The sequence below is a fragment of the Calypte anna genome, chromosome 1 (assembly GCF_003957555.1).
Source record: "Calypte anna isolate BGI_N300 chromosome 1, bCalAnn1_v1.p, whole genome shotgun sequence".
NCBI lineage: Eukaryota > Metazoa > Chordata > Aves > Apodiformes > Trochilidae > Calypte > Calypte anna.
Window position 1 is genome coordinate 68,546,477 of NC_044244.1, and position 18,163 is coordinate 68,564,639.

The 18,163-nt window shown below is 42.0% G+C and overlaps 1 protein-coding gene across 1 annotated transcript in view; it reads right to left on the bottom strand.

Moving 5' to 3' along the window:
- Positions 1–13,764: 13,764 nt before the first annotated feature.
- LIN7A (lin-7 homolog A, crumbs cell polarity complex component) overlaps positions 13,765–18,163 on the bottom strand; it is a 46,025-nt gene continuing 41,626 nt past the window's right edge. The window contains exons 5-6 of the mRNA XM_030458750.1: positions 17,069–17,281; positions 13,765–13,817 (exon numbers count right to left, since the gene is read on the bottom strand). Of these exons, the coding sequence (XP_030314610.1) occupies positions 17,069–17,281 (213 nt within the window). The 3' untranslated portion in view covers positions 13,765–13,817. The remainder of the gene's footprint in view (positions 13,818–17,068; positions 17,282–18,163) is intronic.

Below are 18,163 nucleotides of genomic sequence, written 5' to 3' on the forward strand. Positions count from 1 at the left end.
ATGTATGTTGTACTTCCCAACCAAAGGGAACTTCAGTAGCTTTAACCTGAAAATTGGAATTTATAAGCATAACAATGATCCAGCAGAAAGTACAATGCTCCAGTACTTAAAAAAAAAATTAAAAAATCATTCTATAGTAGCCAAACATAAGGGTACTATAATCTATTTTCTTTTGGTCTTAGTAGAAGTGCCCACCTTCTAGTGATGCCCTCACTTGCATCAGCTTTCACTCACTCTGGCTTCTCCAAAGGAGGCTGCTACAGCTGAGGCCCTTTTGGGTGCAGGAATTCAAAGCTGAAGAATCCTTTCTCCAGAGTGTTTATTCTTCTCATAAAGCTCTGTGTCTGTGTACTGGAAAATTATTTTAAAAACAAAAAAATTATATACAAATTATTTTGTCACTAACATGGGATAAAGGATCATTATGCTACTCAGCTGTCATTGGGGAGTATTTGGAAATAGAAAGCTATTTTGGGGCTAGTAGCATTTCTAATAATGGCAAGTCTTTCTAATCTGAATAAAAAAATATAGGAAGTGCAGAAACAAGGTCTAATTTTTTTGTCTTTTTTTCCCAGAAGTGCAGAAAATTAAGGGTTAGATTTTTATAAAGAACATAAGATTAAAAAAAAAAACCTCATTCCTCTATAATGTTGAAGTGCAGAATTTTTAAATATATGACTTCATAAAAAAATTAACTGCAATATTAAGCACTGAAATCTACAGGAGTTAGGCACTTTTTAAAAGAAAAATTCTAAGGCAGGTGAAGGCTCAGAGTCCCCAGTGGGATTAGGTGTTTAAATATATTTAGGAATCATACTCCAGAACCACAGGAGAGGGGTAGGAATCCCCAGTGCATTGCCTGACTTTGCAGGACACCATAAACAAGGAGATTCACAACACAGTGAGGACCCCTGCACTGTGCATAGCACAGGGCTCTGCTTAAATAATAAAAACTTCATGGACTTTCAGCTGTGTCTCTTGTGTGATGCAGCGTGTGTTTTGGTGGACTTGCAGCCCACAAAGTCCTCCTCACCAAGCTGGACAGATCTCCAGGACCAATGCAGGAGGAGGCTGAGAAGTGGGGGCCCATCAAAGGCTGCTGACTGCTGTGTGCTGGGAGGGAGGACGAGCAGTAGTAACCTACAAGTATTTGTAATCTCAGTTTGTTGAAATGAATGGTACTTATATGGGAACCAGGTTGACAAACTGAGGCTAAAATGGCATTAGCAATTAGCTCAGGCACACATGCTGGAGTGTATTGATGTTTTATGTCTGTTAAATTACTAAGAAAATCCAGTTGCAAAGCACAATGTTGTTGGGACATGAACTGAGCACTGGGGAGCACTCTGGGATCTTGTAGCAGAGCTCAGCACTTAGAGGTCTTTTTCCAGTGTTCAAAAAATTGCTGTTTTGAATGCCCTCAGAATGAATGTGTGTGGGCAGTCCCTCACAGCATAATGCTGAAGGATGGAGCTATGTGAGCTATGTCCAGGCATACTTTTTTGTCCACTCTGAGCCACAGGAATTGGAATTTGGAATGATTCCCTACGTGCCTGCACTTTTTGGTACCAGCATTTGTTGCTTTTTTTTTTTTTTTTTTTTTTTTATCAACTTTTATGTTTAAAATCCTATGAGGTGACAACGTGGTGGCTATCACCAATGTCAGACTTGTGGGATTTTGCTAAAGCAGCAATGTCTGTCCCACAAGTACACATCATGCTCCTAACTGCTTATCCTGCCTCTACCTGCTTCTCTCTCTCCAAAGGAAAAACTGTTTGAAAAGTGTATACTGCCTTAATAACAAAGAGCCAGCTTGCAACTTTTATTTTTCAGAAGTTGTTGAGATATGAAGTGACAACAAAATGCACAAAACAATTTCCCATCTGAGCCACTGGGAAAAGGGATTAATGAAGGTGGATGCTTTCCTTGTACATTTAAACTGAACCCTTTTTTCCTCCTGTTTCTCAGTCTTTTCAATGATAAATAATGCTGATACACCAAATGTACAATCTCTCCAAATTATGGTTCCATCCACAGTCCTATTTTGCAATTTTGGATTTCATCAGGTTAAAATGTCCTTTAATCTCATTCTTAAGGTTTCCAGGACTTTGCTCTGCATGTGTTAGGAAGCATGGTGGAGTAAAGATGGGCAGAATACATGATTCCACTGTAGCTAGGAAAAGTCTGCATCTTCAAAGAACTTACTGGTCAAAATCAGCCCCACAAATGATAGGAATATTTGAGATAAAGAAAAGCGCAAACCTGGCTGCTTAGTTTGTGTTTTAAAACTGAAATCAGGAAACCAGTTTATAAGGGACACATTTTTTGGGGAACTGGAGAAAGACACAGTAATCTTTTTTAAACTGGCAAATGTATGGGCAGAGAGTGTCAAACCCCACCCTTAAAGATGACTGAGACTGTCCTGACTACTTGTCTTGGTGCAGTCATAAATCATGGAATCATTGAATGGTTTGGGTTGGAAGGGACCCTAAAGATCATCTACTAAAGATCAAGTAGTGGATTCTCCATCCCTGGAGATATTTAAAAAGAGACTGGATGTGGCACTCAGTGCCATGGTCTGGGAACTGCAGCGGTAGTGGATCAAGGGTTGGACTTGATGATCTCTGAGGTCCCTTCCAACCCAGACGATTCTATGATTCTATGATTCTATACTACTTCCAGCCACCCTGTCATGGGCAGGGACACCTCCCACTAGACCATGGTTCTCAAAGCCCCATCCAACCTGGCCTTGAACACTTCCAGGGATGGGGCACCCACAGTTTCTTTGGGCAACCTGGGCCAGTGTCTCACCACCCTCACACTGAAGAATTTCTCCCTTATATCTGTCCTAAATCTACTGTCTTTTAGCTTAAAACTTACCCCTTGTCCTGTCACTACATTCCCCTGTAAAAAGTCCCTCTACAGATTTCCTTTAGGCCTCTTCAGGTACTGGAAGGTCACTACAAGGTCTGCCAGGAGCCTTCTCCAAGCTGAACAACCCCAACTCTGAGCCTGTATTCATGGGAGAGGAGATCATGTTCGTGGCCCTCCTCTGGACTCGCTCCAACAGTTTATGTCCTGCATGTGGAGGGAGTTCCACAGCTGGGTACAGTCATTTATCAGTTTAAGAATTCATATTTGTAACTTGATTCATAGCATCTCTAAAGCTGTGCTCAGCCCTCCTGAAACTGTCACCCCCAACCTGACTCTGCACCCCAAATTTCATCAACCACTGGCATCAGATGCTTTCCATTTACTAATTGCTCACCAGGTTAGTAAACAAGCATCTTGGTATAGAGTGGCTGTGCACAGCAGAAATGCTTACATAGGAGAAGTTGTTTCATCCAGCCAATGGTTTGCTGGGCTTTATAATAGTAGTACAGGGAAAATCATGCCACAAAGGGACAAAAGGCCACACAAAGTAGACTGGACAAGAGTCTGCAGTGGCCACTTGACTCTTTTGGGAGAATGAGTGATGTGGGAGCTTCTCTGGTTGGGATTCAGGATCACCAGGGAAGGTGAAACACAGTGAGATGAGGAAAGGCACTGTTAGGAGGACCAGGCTTCTGGAAACATCCTTGTGGAAACTGAGGCACTGGTAAACATCAATACCCTTGGGGTTATCAATATTTGAGGGATTATCCTGGAAAAAAAAGTAATTTTTTTTAAATGGTTAAAAGAAAGGATTTTCCTCCTGTGATGCCTTTGGGATCTAGTCCTTGGATCTTGCATCTACTTATGGGTACCAAATAGCAATTCATAATGAGGATATTTCTGTGCATGGCCAGTTTATGGTGGTGTGAACTACCTGGTGAAGCCAGGGACATATATTATGCACCCAGGTGTGTGGTTGTATAGCACACACCTGGTTGTGGTTGTGGGCTATAGGTGGCAATAATTTCTTGTATTTTTGGGTACCATAAAGTGCAATTAAGTTTTGATCTGTGATTGTATCTTTAAGAAATAATCACTACCTAGAAAAGAATAACACTTTAAAAGTGCTGAAAACCCACAGTCATGCTGAATGCCTAAGTGTCATTCTGTCATCTTTTTTATAGTATCTTGAACTTGTACATGAAGTGTTCCTGTGATAACTTGCCATTGTATCTGGTTTAATACTGCTAACATTTCTGCAGAATGATTTGTGGTGTTATGTGCCATCTGCTATGAATTTCAGTAAAATTAATTTATCCTGCCTAGATATGGTTAACATTTTCCGTCTGGAGTTGGTTTCTGGAGTGTTTTCTTTTAGCAAGAGGCAGGTGGTGCTTCAAATGCTCAGAGAATGGATTTCAGACAGAGTTTGGATTTGTCTTTTTAGAGGATTTGGGGAAACATTTGTAAAATACAGCACTGGATCACCATTTCATGAGCAAACAGTTCTTCAGACACAGCTCCTGCTCACTTTTGATTTTCTTCAAAGCATCACAAATTCTTTAGCTTAAAGATATAAAATGGAGTGATGGCAGCTGTACAACGAAACACATAGCGTTTGGATTCAGGGGGAGCATACTGGACAGAAGGGAGGATTTAACATTTTATGCATGTTGTAGGGCAGCACATACACATGTGCAGTGAGGAAGCGTGCGGGTGCAGTGAGCAGAGCATCCCTTGGGCAGTGCTGCCCAGGGGGTCAGCAGGTGCAAGGGCAGCCCTAAGCATCAAGACAGCTGAACATGAGCCAGCAGTGTACCCAGGTAGCCAAGAAGGCCAATGGCATCCTGGCCTGTATCAGGAACAGCGTGGCCAGCAGGTCCAGGGAAGGGATTCTGCTCCTGTACTCCGCACTGGTGAGGCCACACCTCGAGTCCTGTGTCCAGTTCTGGGCCCCTCAGTTCAGGAAGGAGATTGAGGTCCTGGAGCAGGTCCAGAGAAAAGCAATGAGGCTGTGAAGGGATCCAGCACAAGTCCTGTGAGGAAGGGCTGAGGGAGCTGGGGGTGTTCAGTCTGGAGAAGAGGAGGCTCAGGGAAGACCTCATCACTCTCTACAACTCCCTGAAAGGAGGGGGTAGCCAGGGGGGGATTGGTCTCTTCTCCCAGGCAACTCTCAGCAAGACAAGAGGGCATGGTCTTAAGTTGTGCCAGGGGAGGTTTAGGTTGGACATTAGAAAGAATTTCTTTACAGAGAGGGTGATCAGGAATTGGAATGGGCTGCCCAGGGAAGTAGTGGATTCTCCATCCCTGGAGATATTTAAGAAGAGACTGGATGTGGCACTCAGTGCCATGGTCTAGCAACCGCAACGATGGTTCAAGGGTTGGACTCGATGATCTCTGAGGTCCCTCCCAACCCAGCCAATTCTATGATGATTCTATGATGATTCTTTGTCTCAGTTCATACCTATTCACTTTTTAGTGTCAGAGAGTTTGCTTGGCTTCTACACACTAAATTTTGGCAGTTACTGCCCCAATGTTAGGTGTTTTTCTGCTTGTCAGCTAGATTGTTGCATTATGTAGCACCTAAAATGTAGGCTTCCTATCTAAACTATTCACCTGGGTTCCCTCTGTAGTGAAGGAAGAAAAAAGAGACATTTCTGATTAAAAATATTCTGAGATGGGAGAGATGTAATTACCCAATATATTTTATGCAGGGACAAGTTGGGAGTAGGATATTCCTACAATCAGACCAAGGAACCAGAGTGCTTTCAACAGGGAAGGTGAGAGAAAGGTTTTATGCTGTTTCTGCTAAAGCTGGGGTGTGAATAAAAACTGATGCAGAGAGGAGAGGGATGGAGGTGGATAATGAGAAAATTCTTCTGCTGTCTTCAGTGAAAAAAAAAATTATATTGTGTCAGCAACCCTTACACAGATGAGATGAATCTCCCCCTGTAGATAATTCTTTCCTCCATTAACTGCTCATGTTTGGCTTAGACCAGAAACTTCTATTTTAGAGACAGGTTAGCGGTAATGAATCGCCCTGTTTCAGTTTGGTCTGAGACTCAGCAAATAATCCCAAATACAATTTCCTTATGCACCTATTAGCACCAGTTGGTTCCATTATCCCAGCTATAAACATACAGATACAAGTAACTTACAAACAGTAATTTATAAGCCTGACACACAAAGCAAACCTCCTCTAACACCACTTTCTGTGGGGACAAAACCAACCTTATCCCGGAAGTCATTCTCCCCCTTTTAAACCTGGGACCCCCACCCCCAGGATGCAGGGCAGGAAGCGAGCAAACCCCAGCCTATCTATTGACCCCCAGTGTGTACCCATGGGAACAGTGGGGAGTTTCAAACCTGATGCTAAGCTCCCTACTTCACATGAAACATCTGTCCTCTACAGATCAAAACCATCCCCTCCATCCCCATCATCCATATCCACCCCTTCCCTGACTCTGACTTAAAAATAATGTCATGTGTTCTGACTGACTCCTGAGTCACTTTCAGCCACTTCAACAGTTACATTCATAGCCAGAGAATCATTGAATGGTTTTAGCTAGAAGGGACCTTACAGATCATATAGTTTCAACCACCCTGCCATGGGCAGGGACACTTCTTAACTAGATCAGGTTGCTCAAAGCCCCATCCAACCTGGCTACTTGAACACTTCCAGGGAAGCATCACCCATGCCTTCTTTGATTGGCCTCACCACCCTCACACTGAAGAATTTCTTCCTTATATCTGGCCTAAATCTACTGTCTTTTAGCTTAAAACTTACCCCTTGCCCTGTCACCACATGACCCTGTAAAAAGTCCCTTTCTAGATTTCCTTTAGGTCCCCTTCAGGTACTGGAAGGTCACTACAAGGTCTTCCTGGAGCCCTCTCTTTTTCAGGATGAGCAACCCCAATTCTCTCAGCCTGTGGCTGAGAGGTGAGAGAGGTGCTCCAGCTCCAGCTTTCTGATCATATTTGTGGTCCTCCTCTGGTCTCACTTGAACAGGCCCATGTCCTTCTTGTGTTGGGGTCTCTAGAACAGCTGGGGTCTCAAGAGAGCTGAGAGGGGAGAATTACCTTCCTTGACCTGCTGGTTATTTGTCAAATCTTAATCTGATCTGAGATTTGGAAGCATTCTTTCTTCCTATTTTTTCTCCAGCTGTGAGGATTGTCCATCTTCGACTCTTGGCTTGCAGAGCAAATTTGCTTTAAGATTACACTCATCTCCTTAATAAACCAGATCAGTATTAGTTCTGAGTAGCTGAGCTGAATAATCTACTAAAGGCAAGATGACTGCTTCTAAATCATGCTTCAAAGGTGTAATAATTGTTATGCAGCTAGCTGCCAAGGCTTCATTAGTTCAGTAAAGAATCTGGTTGGAAACTCTTCATTATCTCATGAAAATCATTCGCACTGCATTAGAGCCAATGGCTTATTTCTCACATCCTTGCTCCATTGAAGCTAACCATCCAACCTACCCCAGCTGCCCCAGCCTCCCTGGAATATTTGTTTCCAGATGTCAGGAAATTATTATTTGAAGCTTTCAAGCAATCAACGTACGTTTTGTCAGAATGTGGGTTTAGCCTTACCTAGCCTTAAGTTTTTGACTTTAAGTTTGGCAAACAGTTATTTAGTGACATTGGCCAATTCCAGGATGAGTTTGGGTCTTGTTTCACCCCTCCTTGTCCAGGATTGTAACCCTTATCAGAGTAAGAGCCTTTCTAACAGAACTGGAGAATTTGGACTGCTATGAATCCCCATACTCAGAACATGAAGACTGAACAGGAGATGTGGCTGTTTCTTCCATCCCACATGCTCTTTGCACTTTACATTTCATGGGAAAAAAATGTGAAGGTTATCAGTGCACTAAAGCTTGCAAAAGGAAGGACTATTTTATCATCCTCATTGCCTTCTTCTGGCAATGTCCTCTTCTCTTTGAAACACCAGTGCTTGTTTCTAAAGATTCCCTTGTTTGTCAAACTGGTGCTCTTTTGGGTCTTGCCTTCTTCCAGAGAGAAGCTGCCTGGGAAATAGGCTGTTGTATATAAACTGTAGCTCCTGGTTGGGTTTCCCTACTGAAAAAAAAAGGAAAACTTTCAAATACCTGAATACTTTATCTGAAGAGCAAAGCTGTGGTTAGAGTTTGGAGAGGAAGATGAAAAACTATGGAGTGTCTAGAAAGGGAGAAATAAAATGCTTCTACAGGTAGCCCATAGATACACCTGGATCTAATGATCTAGGACTGTGTTTGGGGTTCTGCTCTGAGGAAGGCAGTCCCAGGCAGTGGTGCAGACTGATAGCATCTTTGAGAAAAATCACAGCTACAAGGGAAACTACATTTTATTACTATCTTTGCAAGTTGAATCCAAATATTACTGCACTTGGTTCACATGGCTCCCTTTAGCAAAGCACAGACTTGTGCTGCATGGCTCATTTGCATCAGTGTGGGTGTTCCACTTGCCTAATGCTGCTTTGTGTAATTCTTTTCATTAGCACATGTGTGATATTCAGCAGGTGCAGTGTGATCAGACCGTGACTGCGTGCCTTTCACTAATCATATTAAGCAATATTTACATTCACCGTGGATTTCTTACTCGGGTGAAAATATTGTTTTATTGTTGCTATCCTATTGCTCTTCACCATTGATAGCATGCAGGATATTCACTCATGTGATAGTACCACACGTGTTAAATAAAGCCTTTTTTTGAACTGCCCCTGCACTGTGAAATGTATGGAAATACGCTGAGTGACTGCTATGTACATCTGTGCGTGTCTGCTTTTTAATGCCAGCAGAAAATAAGAGTTGACACTGGAAGTGGCAGCTGGGGGTGCTATGGACATGGGCTCACACTAGGCGTCTCCCTTAGCGCATTTATCCAGCTGGGAGATGCACGGGGCCAATGCCCCGCTCAGCATAGTCAAAAACCAGGTAAGGACAGCTAGATATATTATTTCAAATGAGCTATAAGCTTGCTACGTGTACAGAAGAAACAAATCTAACATGGTTTCGAATAAATTATTGAAATTTCTATTCTATGGAATACAAACCAGTGAAAGCAAGATTTAAAGCTTCAGGATTAACAGAGTTTTCCTTGATATAAATATGGCTTTGTGGGTTTATAAAACATGCTCAATCTGAGGCAATATACTGAGAACTGCTGGTGGGAAAGAACTGTAATCTGACTAATTCAGAACTGTAATCTGACAGAAACTCTGTAGCACTGGGATGTGTTTGGGTGCCACCTTTTTACAGACAGAACTCAGCTTCATCCAAGCCTTAGAGAGAAGAAGGAAGGGAAGAGGTATCTACCCTATCAGAAATTTATGGTTTTGATAAAAGTGCAATTGCTGAATCATATGCTTCCCCTTTGATCTGATGAGTTAGTAAGAGTGAAACTAACTATAAGAAAGTAAAGTTAAAGCAGATCACATAATAAATCCATAAAGGAGTTTTTATTTTTCTCTTTGATTTTGGCTGCTCTTTATAGACATATGCTTTTGTAGCATTTTTACTTAATCTTAGTTCCAGACTTTTAGATTTCAGAAATGGTCAAGTTTTACTACAACTCTTGATTTCAGAAATTCTTGTTAGAAGTTTGTTTCATTTTTGTGCATCTTTTTGGTTGCATCCATAGTAATCCGGACACACACCAGCTCAGTGTTACAGGTGGCAGTATAGACTTCTGCTGTTACCATTCACAGGTTGCAACTTGTAGCACCACAGCCAAACCATTTTGCTAAGGATACCTGTACTGAGCTCCTAAATTTTTAAAAAAGTTTCAGGACAGACACCCATAGCAAGAGGAACCTCCTTACAAACCAAATCATGTCTAAGGGCTGTCAGTCATCTGAGCTATGCACGCAGAGGTTTTAGATTGGGGAATTCAGGCACTGAGACCTGGATATTCATTTATTGATTAGGAAGCTCTGTATGACTGAAGCAGCTCAAAACCCCTAAAGACCTGACATACTTCAAGTTAGTAATTTAGGATGTTTATTTAGTCAGTGGCTCTGCTTATAAACCCTTTCATGGGATGTCTTACCCTGTTTTAAGACAGATGTCAGAGACAGGTGGAATGAATCACATTTGAGGGGTACCTCTAACTCTGTTGGCTGAGAAAGCAATCAGCATGAGCTCCACAGCTTGCTGTTAGACAGCTGAAGGCAGAGGCAATGAACCCATCAAATATATATCTAAATCTTTTTTGCTGGTTCAGAGCACAAGATTGCATTTGCTTTACAGAAAAGCAGAGTGATCTTGGATGTGTTTGCAAGACTGCTTGAACACATCCCTAATTCATCCTCACCTTCCCATGGACAAGCATAATGGGCTATATTTCTCATCTGACATGTGCCACAGCAGGGAGCAAGCAAGTTCTTGTGAAGTTTTCTAGAATACTTTCCCAGTTTAAAACTTGGTTTATTGAATGCTGGATACAGAAATGGTCTCACTTATACTTACAAAGGGACAGTACTACTTCTAGCTGATAACTGCTCATACACTGAAGGATCTCCTTAGCTCTTCTACACACAGTTCTGCATAAGGAAGTTGTTTGGTCAGTTTTCTTTTATTATCCCATTTTCAGAAAGATTCAGAATGAATTACTGCTTTCTGGTACAGTGTCTCCTCCTGTAATAAAATACATCTTTTATGAGCGTAATAACTATTTTAAAACCTGAAATTATGCTTAAAATATTGTACTGTTTCAAACACAGGCAAAGATGCTTCTTGTTTTGTGTTCTTGTTTTTTTTATTCTAGGACCTTGTTTGCTCATGAGGTCTTAATTTCATTTAGAACTCTAAAATCCCTGAAGGTAGTAGATGAAAAAACAGTTTCTTTTCCTGCAAATGTGGCATATAATTTTGTTTCTTCTACAAGAGTCCCAAATGGATTCTAAGTCAGATTGGAAGCTTGGCTGTGATAAATATATATAAAAGGTACAATGTATAGGACTAGGAGCTCTGCAATATTATTCACCTGGGAACTACAGGTAGGTTTTTATATAATTTCTTCCACTCATAGGCATTCATTGACCTTTCAGCTATGAGTTTTTACTGCAGAAGTAAAAGAGGAAAATGCAACCTGATGAGCTTTTTGCTTTATCAAGAGCTATAAAATCCTTCAGTACCCTTCAGTACCATTTAAAGTGCCAGAGTAGATGTCATAAACAGAAAAACTGTGGCTAGCAAAGCAGATCCATCAGCTTCAGTAAGTAAATGGCAACAACTCCTGAATCTATATTATTAGATTATATATATGGGTCTTTGGCATAAGAGAACATTATAAAGGACTTGTAAAAGCCACATGGCACCCCTTTGGTTATTGTAATAAAGACAGGAAAGATTTGCTGGATCTACCTCAGTTGCTGTCAGTGCAACGAAACATGAAGGAGCCCCAAGAGTAAATATGAGCAATAAAACTCACTAAGGTCACTGAAGAAATGTCAATTTCATTGTAGTAATTAAGAAAACGCCAGGAGACCCATCCATTAAAATACGATGCACAAGTACCTCCAGACCTGCATGTGGAAAGTGTTATCCTCCCTGTATTTCTTTTAGCTCATAATTCAGCAATGGATGTGTGGAAGTGTCTTGTTGCATCAGGATCAATGACAGTTAAATCACAAATGAAGACTGCCTACAACTAAATGCAGATGATAGGTTCAGCAACATAGATTATTATGTGAATTAGGGGCTACATGTCTTATTGATCAGTAAGGGGCATGAAAAGTGACCCTTAATATGTTATTTCTCCATGCTTTCCCTTCAAGTTCATTGACAGTTGTATTCAACTTATATTTTTCTTTAATCTTATTTTAATGTTGTCAAAGACCAGAATATTAATTTTAGTGTTTATAAATAATTTATTGAATAAAAATATATGAAAATGAATTTGATATGCTTCTCTAGATGAATGGCATTCTGTTACTGAAATTTACTAATCAGTGCATTCCACTCCATTAAACCTAAATTTTTTGAGGAAGAGGAGGGGAGGAGGTGGAGAGGTGGTTTGGAAAAATGCAGTACAGTGGGCTGACTAAATCTGAATACCTGGTTTCTGGAAATGAAGGTATCAGTGTAATTCAAACCATACTGTTGAGGTACAGAAAAGTTATATGCAGTCATAATAACAATATATATATATCGTCAATATTAATAGCAGTATCTTTTTGAGAATACAGTTTTAAAATAGGTATGTATAATTTTATTAAGTATAAAAAGACATAGTGCAGAGAACAATAAAATGTATTTCATCTTGAATTCTGGTAGTTCTCAACCTCCACTGTCTTAATCGATGTTGTCACCAATGACCACTGGACAGAATTAAATCTCTGTATAAAACGAGGCTTCTCTGGATGAATTCAAGCTGTTTGATTTTAAAAAATAGAGTAATTTCCTTTCAATAGCTACTTACACTAATCACTGTCAAGACTGTTGGCTAGTCTGCATTTGATTTCTAACATGCTATGACACCACCAGTTTCTCCTGATTTGCTTTGATTCTCTCTGTTTGAGAATAGATCCTTCAGAATATTGTTTCTGACTTTGTTCCAAGTTCACAAGCAGGATACTGGTTAAGACCATTTCTACATTCCTCATGCTACTAAACTTTCACCAATATCAACTGGAGTTTTAAACATTCATGGACTGTATGGTTCTCCCCTAAGCTCTTTTGCTTTCCTGGCCTTTTCTCACGAAGCACAGAAGGCATGCTGAAAATTATTATTTTTTTAGAATTCGGGGGTTCCATTTTATTTTTTCTCAAAAGCAGATGACATATATAGCCTTTCAGGTTCAACTGTTTTCTTTGGAAAAGCAGACATGTAAACTTAGGAACATCGTTATATATTTTGTTTGCACATTTCAATTTGGTTTGATTAAAAAAAAAATCAGAACTCTAACTTCTAATTGATTTAAATTATAATGTGTGAGTCTTAAAAGAAACAACTTACACTTCTTCCTTTCTAAAATATATTAACATTAGGATGGAAAAATAAATTAAATACAGAAATGCTGAGATTATGCTATCACAGTAATATCTGCCAAACAAAGCTTGGTCTTTTGCTAACATTAGCTTACTACATTGGCAATACATGCTAAGCAAAGACCCTACTTCTCTAACAGGTACATTCAGACAATATATATTTTATGGAATAAATATATAATATATCCAGTTATAGATTTCTGAATAGTAACTATAATAGATACAAGCAATATCTAAGTTTAAAAATACAGTTCTAGGATTCCCTAACTTTACTACTAATAAAATTAAAACTGACCTAAAACTTTCTCACTTTGTTGATGCATAATAAAATATATGGAAACACCAAGAGTAAAAAGCCAATTGCTTCTACAAATGGAATACTTTATAAATATAGTAAACTGCTATTTCCAGATGGAAAATTGAAAATTATAAACAGGAAGTTAGGTTAAAACAGCTCTACAATATATAGTACAAAGTGGCTATGAAGCATGATATATGAGTTTGATGTCTGTGGCAAAAATTTGAACTGATGTAGTTGTTCATTTCTGGAGATAACTGTAGCGAAAGGGTCTGTCAACCAATCTTGATCCCCTTAAAACAAATTTCACAGACTAGAGAAAGCCAATTTGTGAGAGTAAGGAGGGCAAGATTAGATCGAACAATTATTTAGATACCTGGACTTCTCTTTCATAGGGTTTACCTATCCTGCCGTTCTCAGTAGGCACAGAGTCACAGTAGTACCACGTACCTGTGACTGCCATGCTCTGAAAAGCTTTGTCATGAAGGTAACCACCCTATGGCTCTCTTAACTACATTATTCTTGTACAGCACATTCTCCAGATGAATTCTGTTTTATTTTCCTGTAGTTGTTTCCTTTTGCTGGAGTACTGAAGAACAGTTCTGGTTGCTTGATTACTGAACTCTGGACTGAGGCTTTTTTTTTCTTGAGAATAACCTAGAATTAAAGAAACACATTACTCAGAGCAAGCACAAGAAACAGAGGAATTAAGCTGATGGCTGGCTGCCTGCTTTTCTTACCTTTCAATATAATGAAAAATTTTAAATCAGTACAAATATCTTATGTGCTAATTAAAAGATTTAGGTAGCTGAAAAAATGAAAAACATCACATGACACTGTGCCATTTGAATGTTTGTCTACTGCAATGTATAACAACACATAGAAACCCAAAGCTTACTTCATGAAATGCTACTGTTCATACCTCCTGCCTGAAGTGAGGCCCTGAGGTGGGACTCCAATCCCACTTAGAGTCTTTGTTTACATCAACAAAACTGGAATTCTGGTGGTCACAGGACAGGGAGTCCACACAGTGTTTTTTTCCCCTAAATATCAACAGAGGTCAGTGACAACATTAATAACAATGAAACCATCACTGTGAGTTTCTGTTTCTGGTGAGCTGGGGACTTTCTGAGTTACTTATAGAATCTTACTTGTGCAAACATTCTGTTTTGAGAACACCTGGTATGAGATGTGGAGGACTAGGATGTAAGTCACTGGCACACTGTACTTGATGATCTCCAGAGATCACAGAATCATAGAATCATCCAGGTAGGAAAGGACCTCTGAGAACATCAAGTCCAACCCGTGATCCACTACCACCATGGTTTCCAGACCATGGCACTGAGTGCCACATCCAGTCTCTTCTTAAAAACCTACAAGGATGGAGAATCCACCTCCCCCCTGGGCAGCCCATTCCAATGCCTGATCACCCTCTCTGTAAAGAATTTCTTCCTCATATCCAACCTAAACCTCCCCTGGCAGAGCTTAAGTCTGTGCCCTCTTTTCTTACTGGGAGCTGCCTGGGAGAAGAGACCGACCTCCCCCTGGCTATCCCCTCCTTTCAGGGAGTTGTAGAGAGTGATGAGGTCTCCCCTGAGCCTCCTCTTCTCTAGGCTGAACACCCCCAGCTCCCTCAGCCCTTCTTCACAGGACTTGTGCTGGATCCCTTCACAGCCTCCTTGCCCTTCTCTGGAACTGCTCCAGGACCTCAATCTCCTTCCTGAACTGAAGGGCCCAGAAATGGACACAGGACTCAAGATGTGGCCCCATCAGGGCTGAGTACAGGGGAAGAATCCCTTCCCTGGCCCTGCTGGCCACGCTGTTCCTGACACAGACCAGGATGCCATTGGCCTTCTTGGCCACCTGGGCACACTGCTGGCTCATGTTCAGCTCCCTGTTAATCCAGACTCCCAGGTCCCTTTTTGCCTGGCTGCTCTCAGCCACTCTGCCCCCAGCCTGGAGCTCCCCATGGGGTTGTTGTGGCCAAAGTGCAGGACCCGGCACTTGGCCGTGTTGAACCTCATCCCGTTGGAATCAGCCCAACTCTCCAGTCTGTCCAGGTCCCTCTGCAGAGCCCTCCTGCCTTCCAGCTGATCCACACTCCCCCCCAACTTGGTTTCATCTGTGAATTTGCTAATGGTGGGCTCAATCCCCTCATCTAAATCACCAATGAAGATATTAAACAGAACTGGGCCCAACACTGATCCCTGGGGGACACCACTGGTGAGCAGCCGCCAATTGGATCAGCACCGTTCAGCACCACTCCCTGGGGGCCTCCAGCAGTTCCTAACCCAGCACAGAGTGCTCCTGTCTGAGCCCTGGGCTGACAGCTTTTCCAGGAGAATGCTGTGGGAGACGGTGTCAAAGGCCTTGCTGAAGTCCAGGCAGACTCCATCCACAGCCTTCCCCTCATCCCCCAGGTGGGTCACCTGAGCTTAAGAGGAGATCGGGTTGGTCAGACAGGACCTGCCCTTCCTAACCCCGTGCTGGCTGGGTCTGATCCCCTGTCCATCCTGTAGGTGCTGTGTGATTGCCCCCAGGATGATCTGCTCCATAGCCCTGCCAGGCACTGAGGTCAGGCTGTCAGGCCTGGAGTTTCCTGGGTCCTCCTTCTGTCCCTTTTTGTGGACTGCTGTGACATTCCCCAACTTCCAATCACCTGGGACATCCCCAGTGACCCAGGATTGTTGGTAAATGATGGAGAGCAGCTTGGGGAGCTCTTCTCCAGCTCCCTCATCACCCTGGGGTGGATCCCATCTGGTCCCATAGACTTGTGAGGATCCAAGTGGCTCAGCAATCTTGGTTGGTCCCTTTTAACCCCTACCATTCTATGATTCTATGATTCTATGATACACTTCCTACTTGTGGGCAAATGATCTATAAATGTATTTATGTTAGAAAATCTCACTGATTTCAGGAAAAACTGTGGGTGTGGAGGATGTCTGTACCTCACATGGGAATGTCTGTATTTCAAATGCCATGTGTTTTGACTTATATCGGAAAACTTGCAAGCCTCTCTGAAGCTATTGTAATATCGAATGTCAATCAGGAGTGAATGAAATACTTCCCACCAAAATGGGGATGAGAAGCAAGTATTTGTGGGTTCCCTGAAGAGGAAGTGCAGGTTGAAGTTTAGGTTCCCTGTAAAAGGGAAGGGGCTTTCTTCATGTACCAGCAGCAAACCTCAATGTTCTGTTGCAAAGTGGTAACAGACTATTGGAAAATACATTAAACTACGTATAAATCTAGTAGGATATTCTTAGCTGTCACAAATGCTCTGTTTTTTAATTAATAAATGTTCCCAATAACTAAAGACTTAAGCAGTTTTGCTTGCGGGTAAGCCAGAGCTGCATAGTGGCAAGTCATCTCAGGGTTATTAGTTGGAAATTTGCTCAAGAATTCCTTAGGGTCTTTCACCTATTTTAAAAATGCATTTTTACTGGAGCAGACCATGTGGATGTGTACCTGACTGAGCTTTGATCATCCTCCCTGCACTATGTGCTTGTCAGAGCCCTGAGGGCAGTGCCCGCCTTGACTGTCCCTGGCCCCTCCTGAGGCTGCCCCCACCCTGTCCCTGTCCCAGGATCCCACATCCATCCTCTGGAACATCTCTCACATGTCTACATCAGCCCCTGGCCCAGTGATGCTGCAGCTGGGCCATCCCCACAGCCTTGCTCTGCCTGGCCATGGCCCCACTGGGCTGGGTCCAGCCTGGCCTCATCAGGTTGCAAGCCCCAGGGAGGTACCTGATGCTGAGGGCTGGGGCTGCCCCCTTGCCCTCCATCTGCCTGGCTCCTGGCTGGGGCTGGGACACCTGGCCCTCCCCTGGCAGATCTCCACACCTGGGAGCTGCTGGCCAGGTGAGGTGCCACGGGTGGGCTTTAGGGAAGACCAATGAATCCTCTCACCTACGACATATGGTTTTGATGTGTAGTTTGCTGCTGTTGCTGCTGCTGGATGAGCAGTTGCTGCTGTTGCCGGCGCCGGGCTGTTCTCAGTTTTTCAAAGCGAGCCTCCATCTCCTCCAGCACCTTGGGGGTGTAGCGTACCACCAGCTTGACACTGTCCTTAGCTGCCTTCAGCAGCTCCACTGCCTTCTCGTGGTGCTCTCCTTCCACGCTCTGGAAGCAGAGAAAAAAGATTTAACAGCAAAAGTGCTGCTTTGACTTAGAGCTCTCTCCTTTTTTCATATGGAAGAGCTGTCGGGGTTTTAGGAAGTTTCCACACCTAACATTTTTCAAGAGACTATTATGGTGAAGTAAGATTTATTCACTGCTGGGAATGTTGCATTACAAACCTCATTTCTGATCAGTGTGAAAAGGATGGAAAATACTCAACAAGCTTTATGCAAACAAGAAAAAAAACCAGCAACAAAAGAACCAAAAACCCCAGATGCCACATTTAAAACGCAAAGATTATTTGCAAGGTACAGAAAAAGAATATTTAAATGTTGGTAATACATGAAAAAATTGCAAGTTTGAAATGGTAGTTCTTTTCTTACACCCTGTCCTTGTTTGTATCCAGCAGAAAACGTGTGGCAATTCTGCAGCGACTGAGCTGCAGGCAAAGGAGCGTACTCACCACTCCATGGGACCAGCCTGGTCTTTGTTAATGGCATCACTCACACATTTAACATTTATGTGATATGTGTTCTCTATTGTAAATAAACTAGTTTTTATCCAGTTAGTTGCAAGCAATCAAACACTAACAATTAAAACATGGCAGGTGCTTGCTGGAGGAATATGTATTTTCTCTCCCTCTCTGGAAAATGGTTTACAGTAAGATGGTATCTGCTGTGAAATAAAAACTATTCCCAAAGGGGCTCAAGCTGTGATCTCTATGCTAATATTTTTTTGAAACTGCACATTTCCAAATGGGAGAAGTGACTTGGCTGTGAAAAGAGTATTTAGTTTTGACCATTAAGTAGATTAACAAGAGTGCTTTTCAGGAATGTAGATTGTTCCACACCTTAAGAAAAAGGGAGAATTTTTCTAATGGTGTAT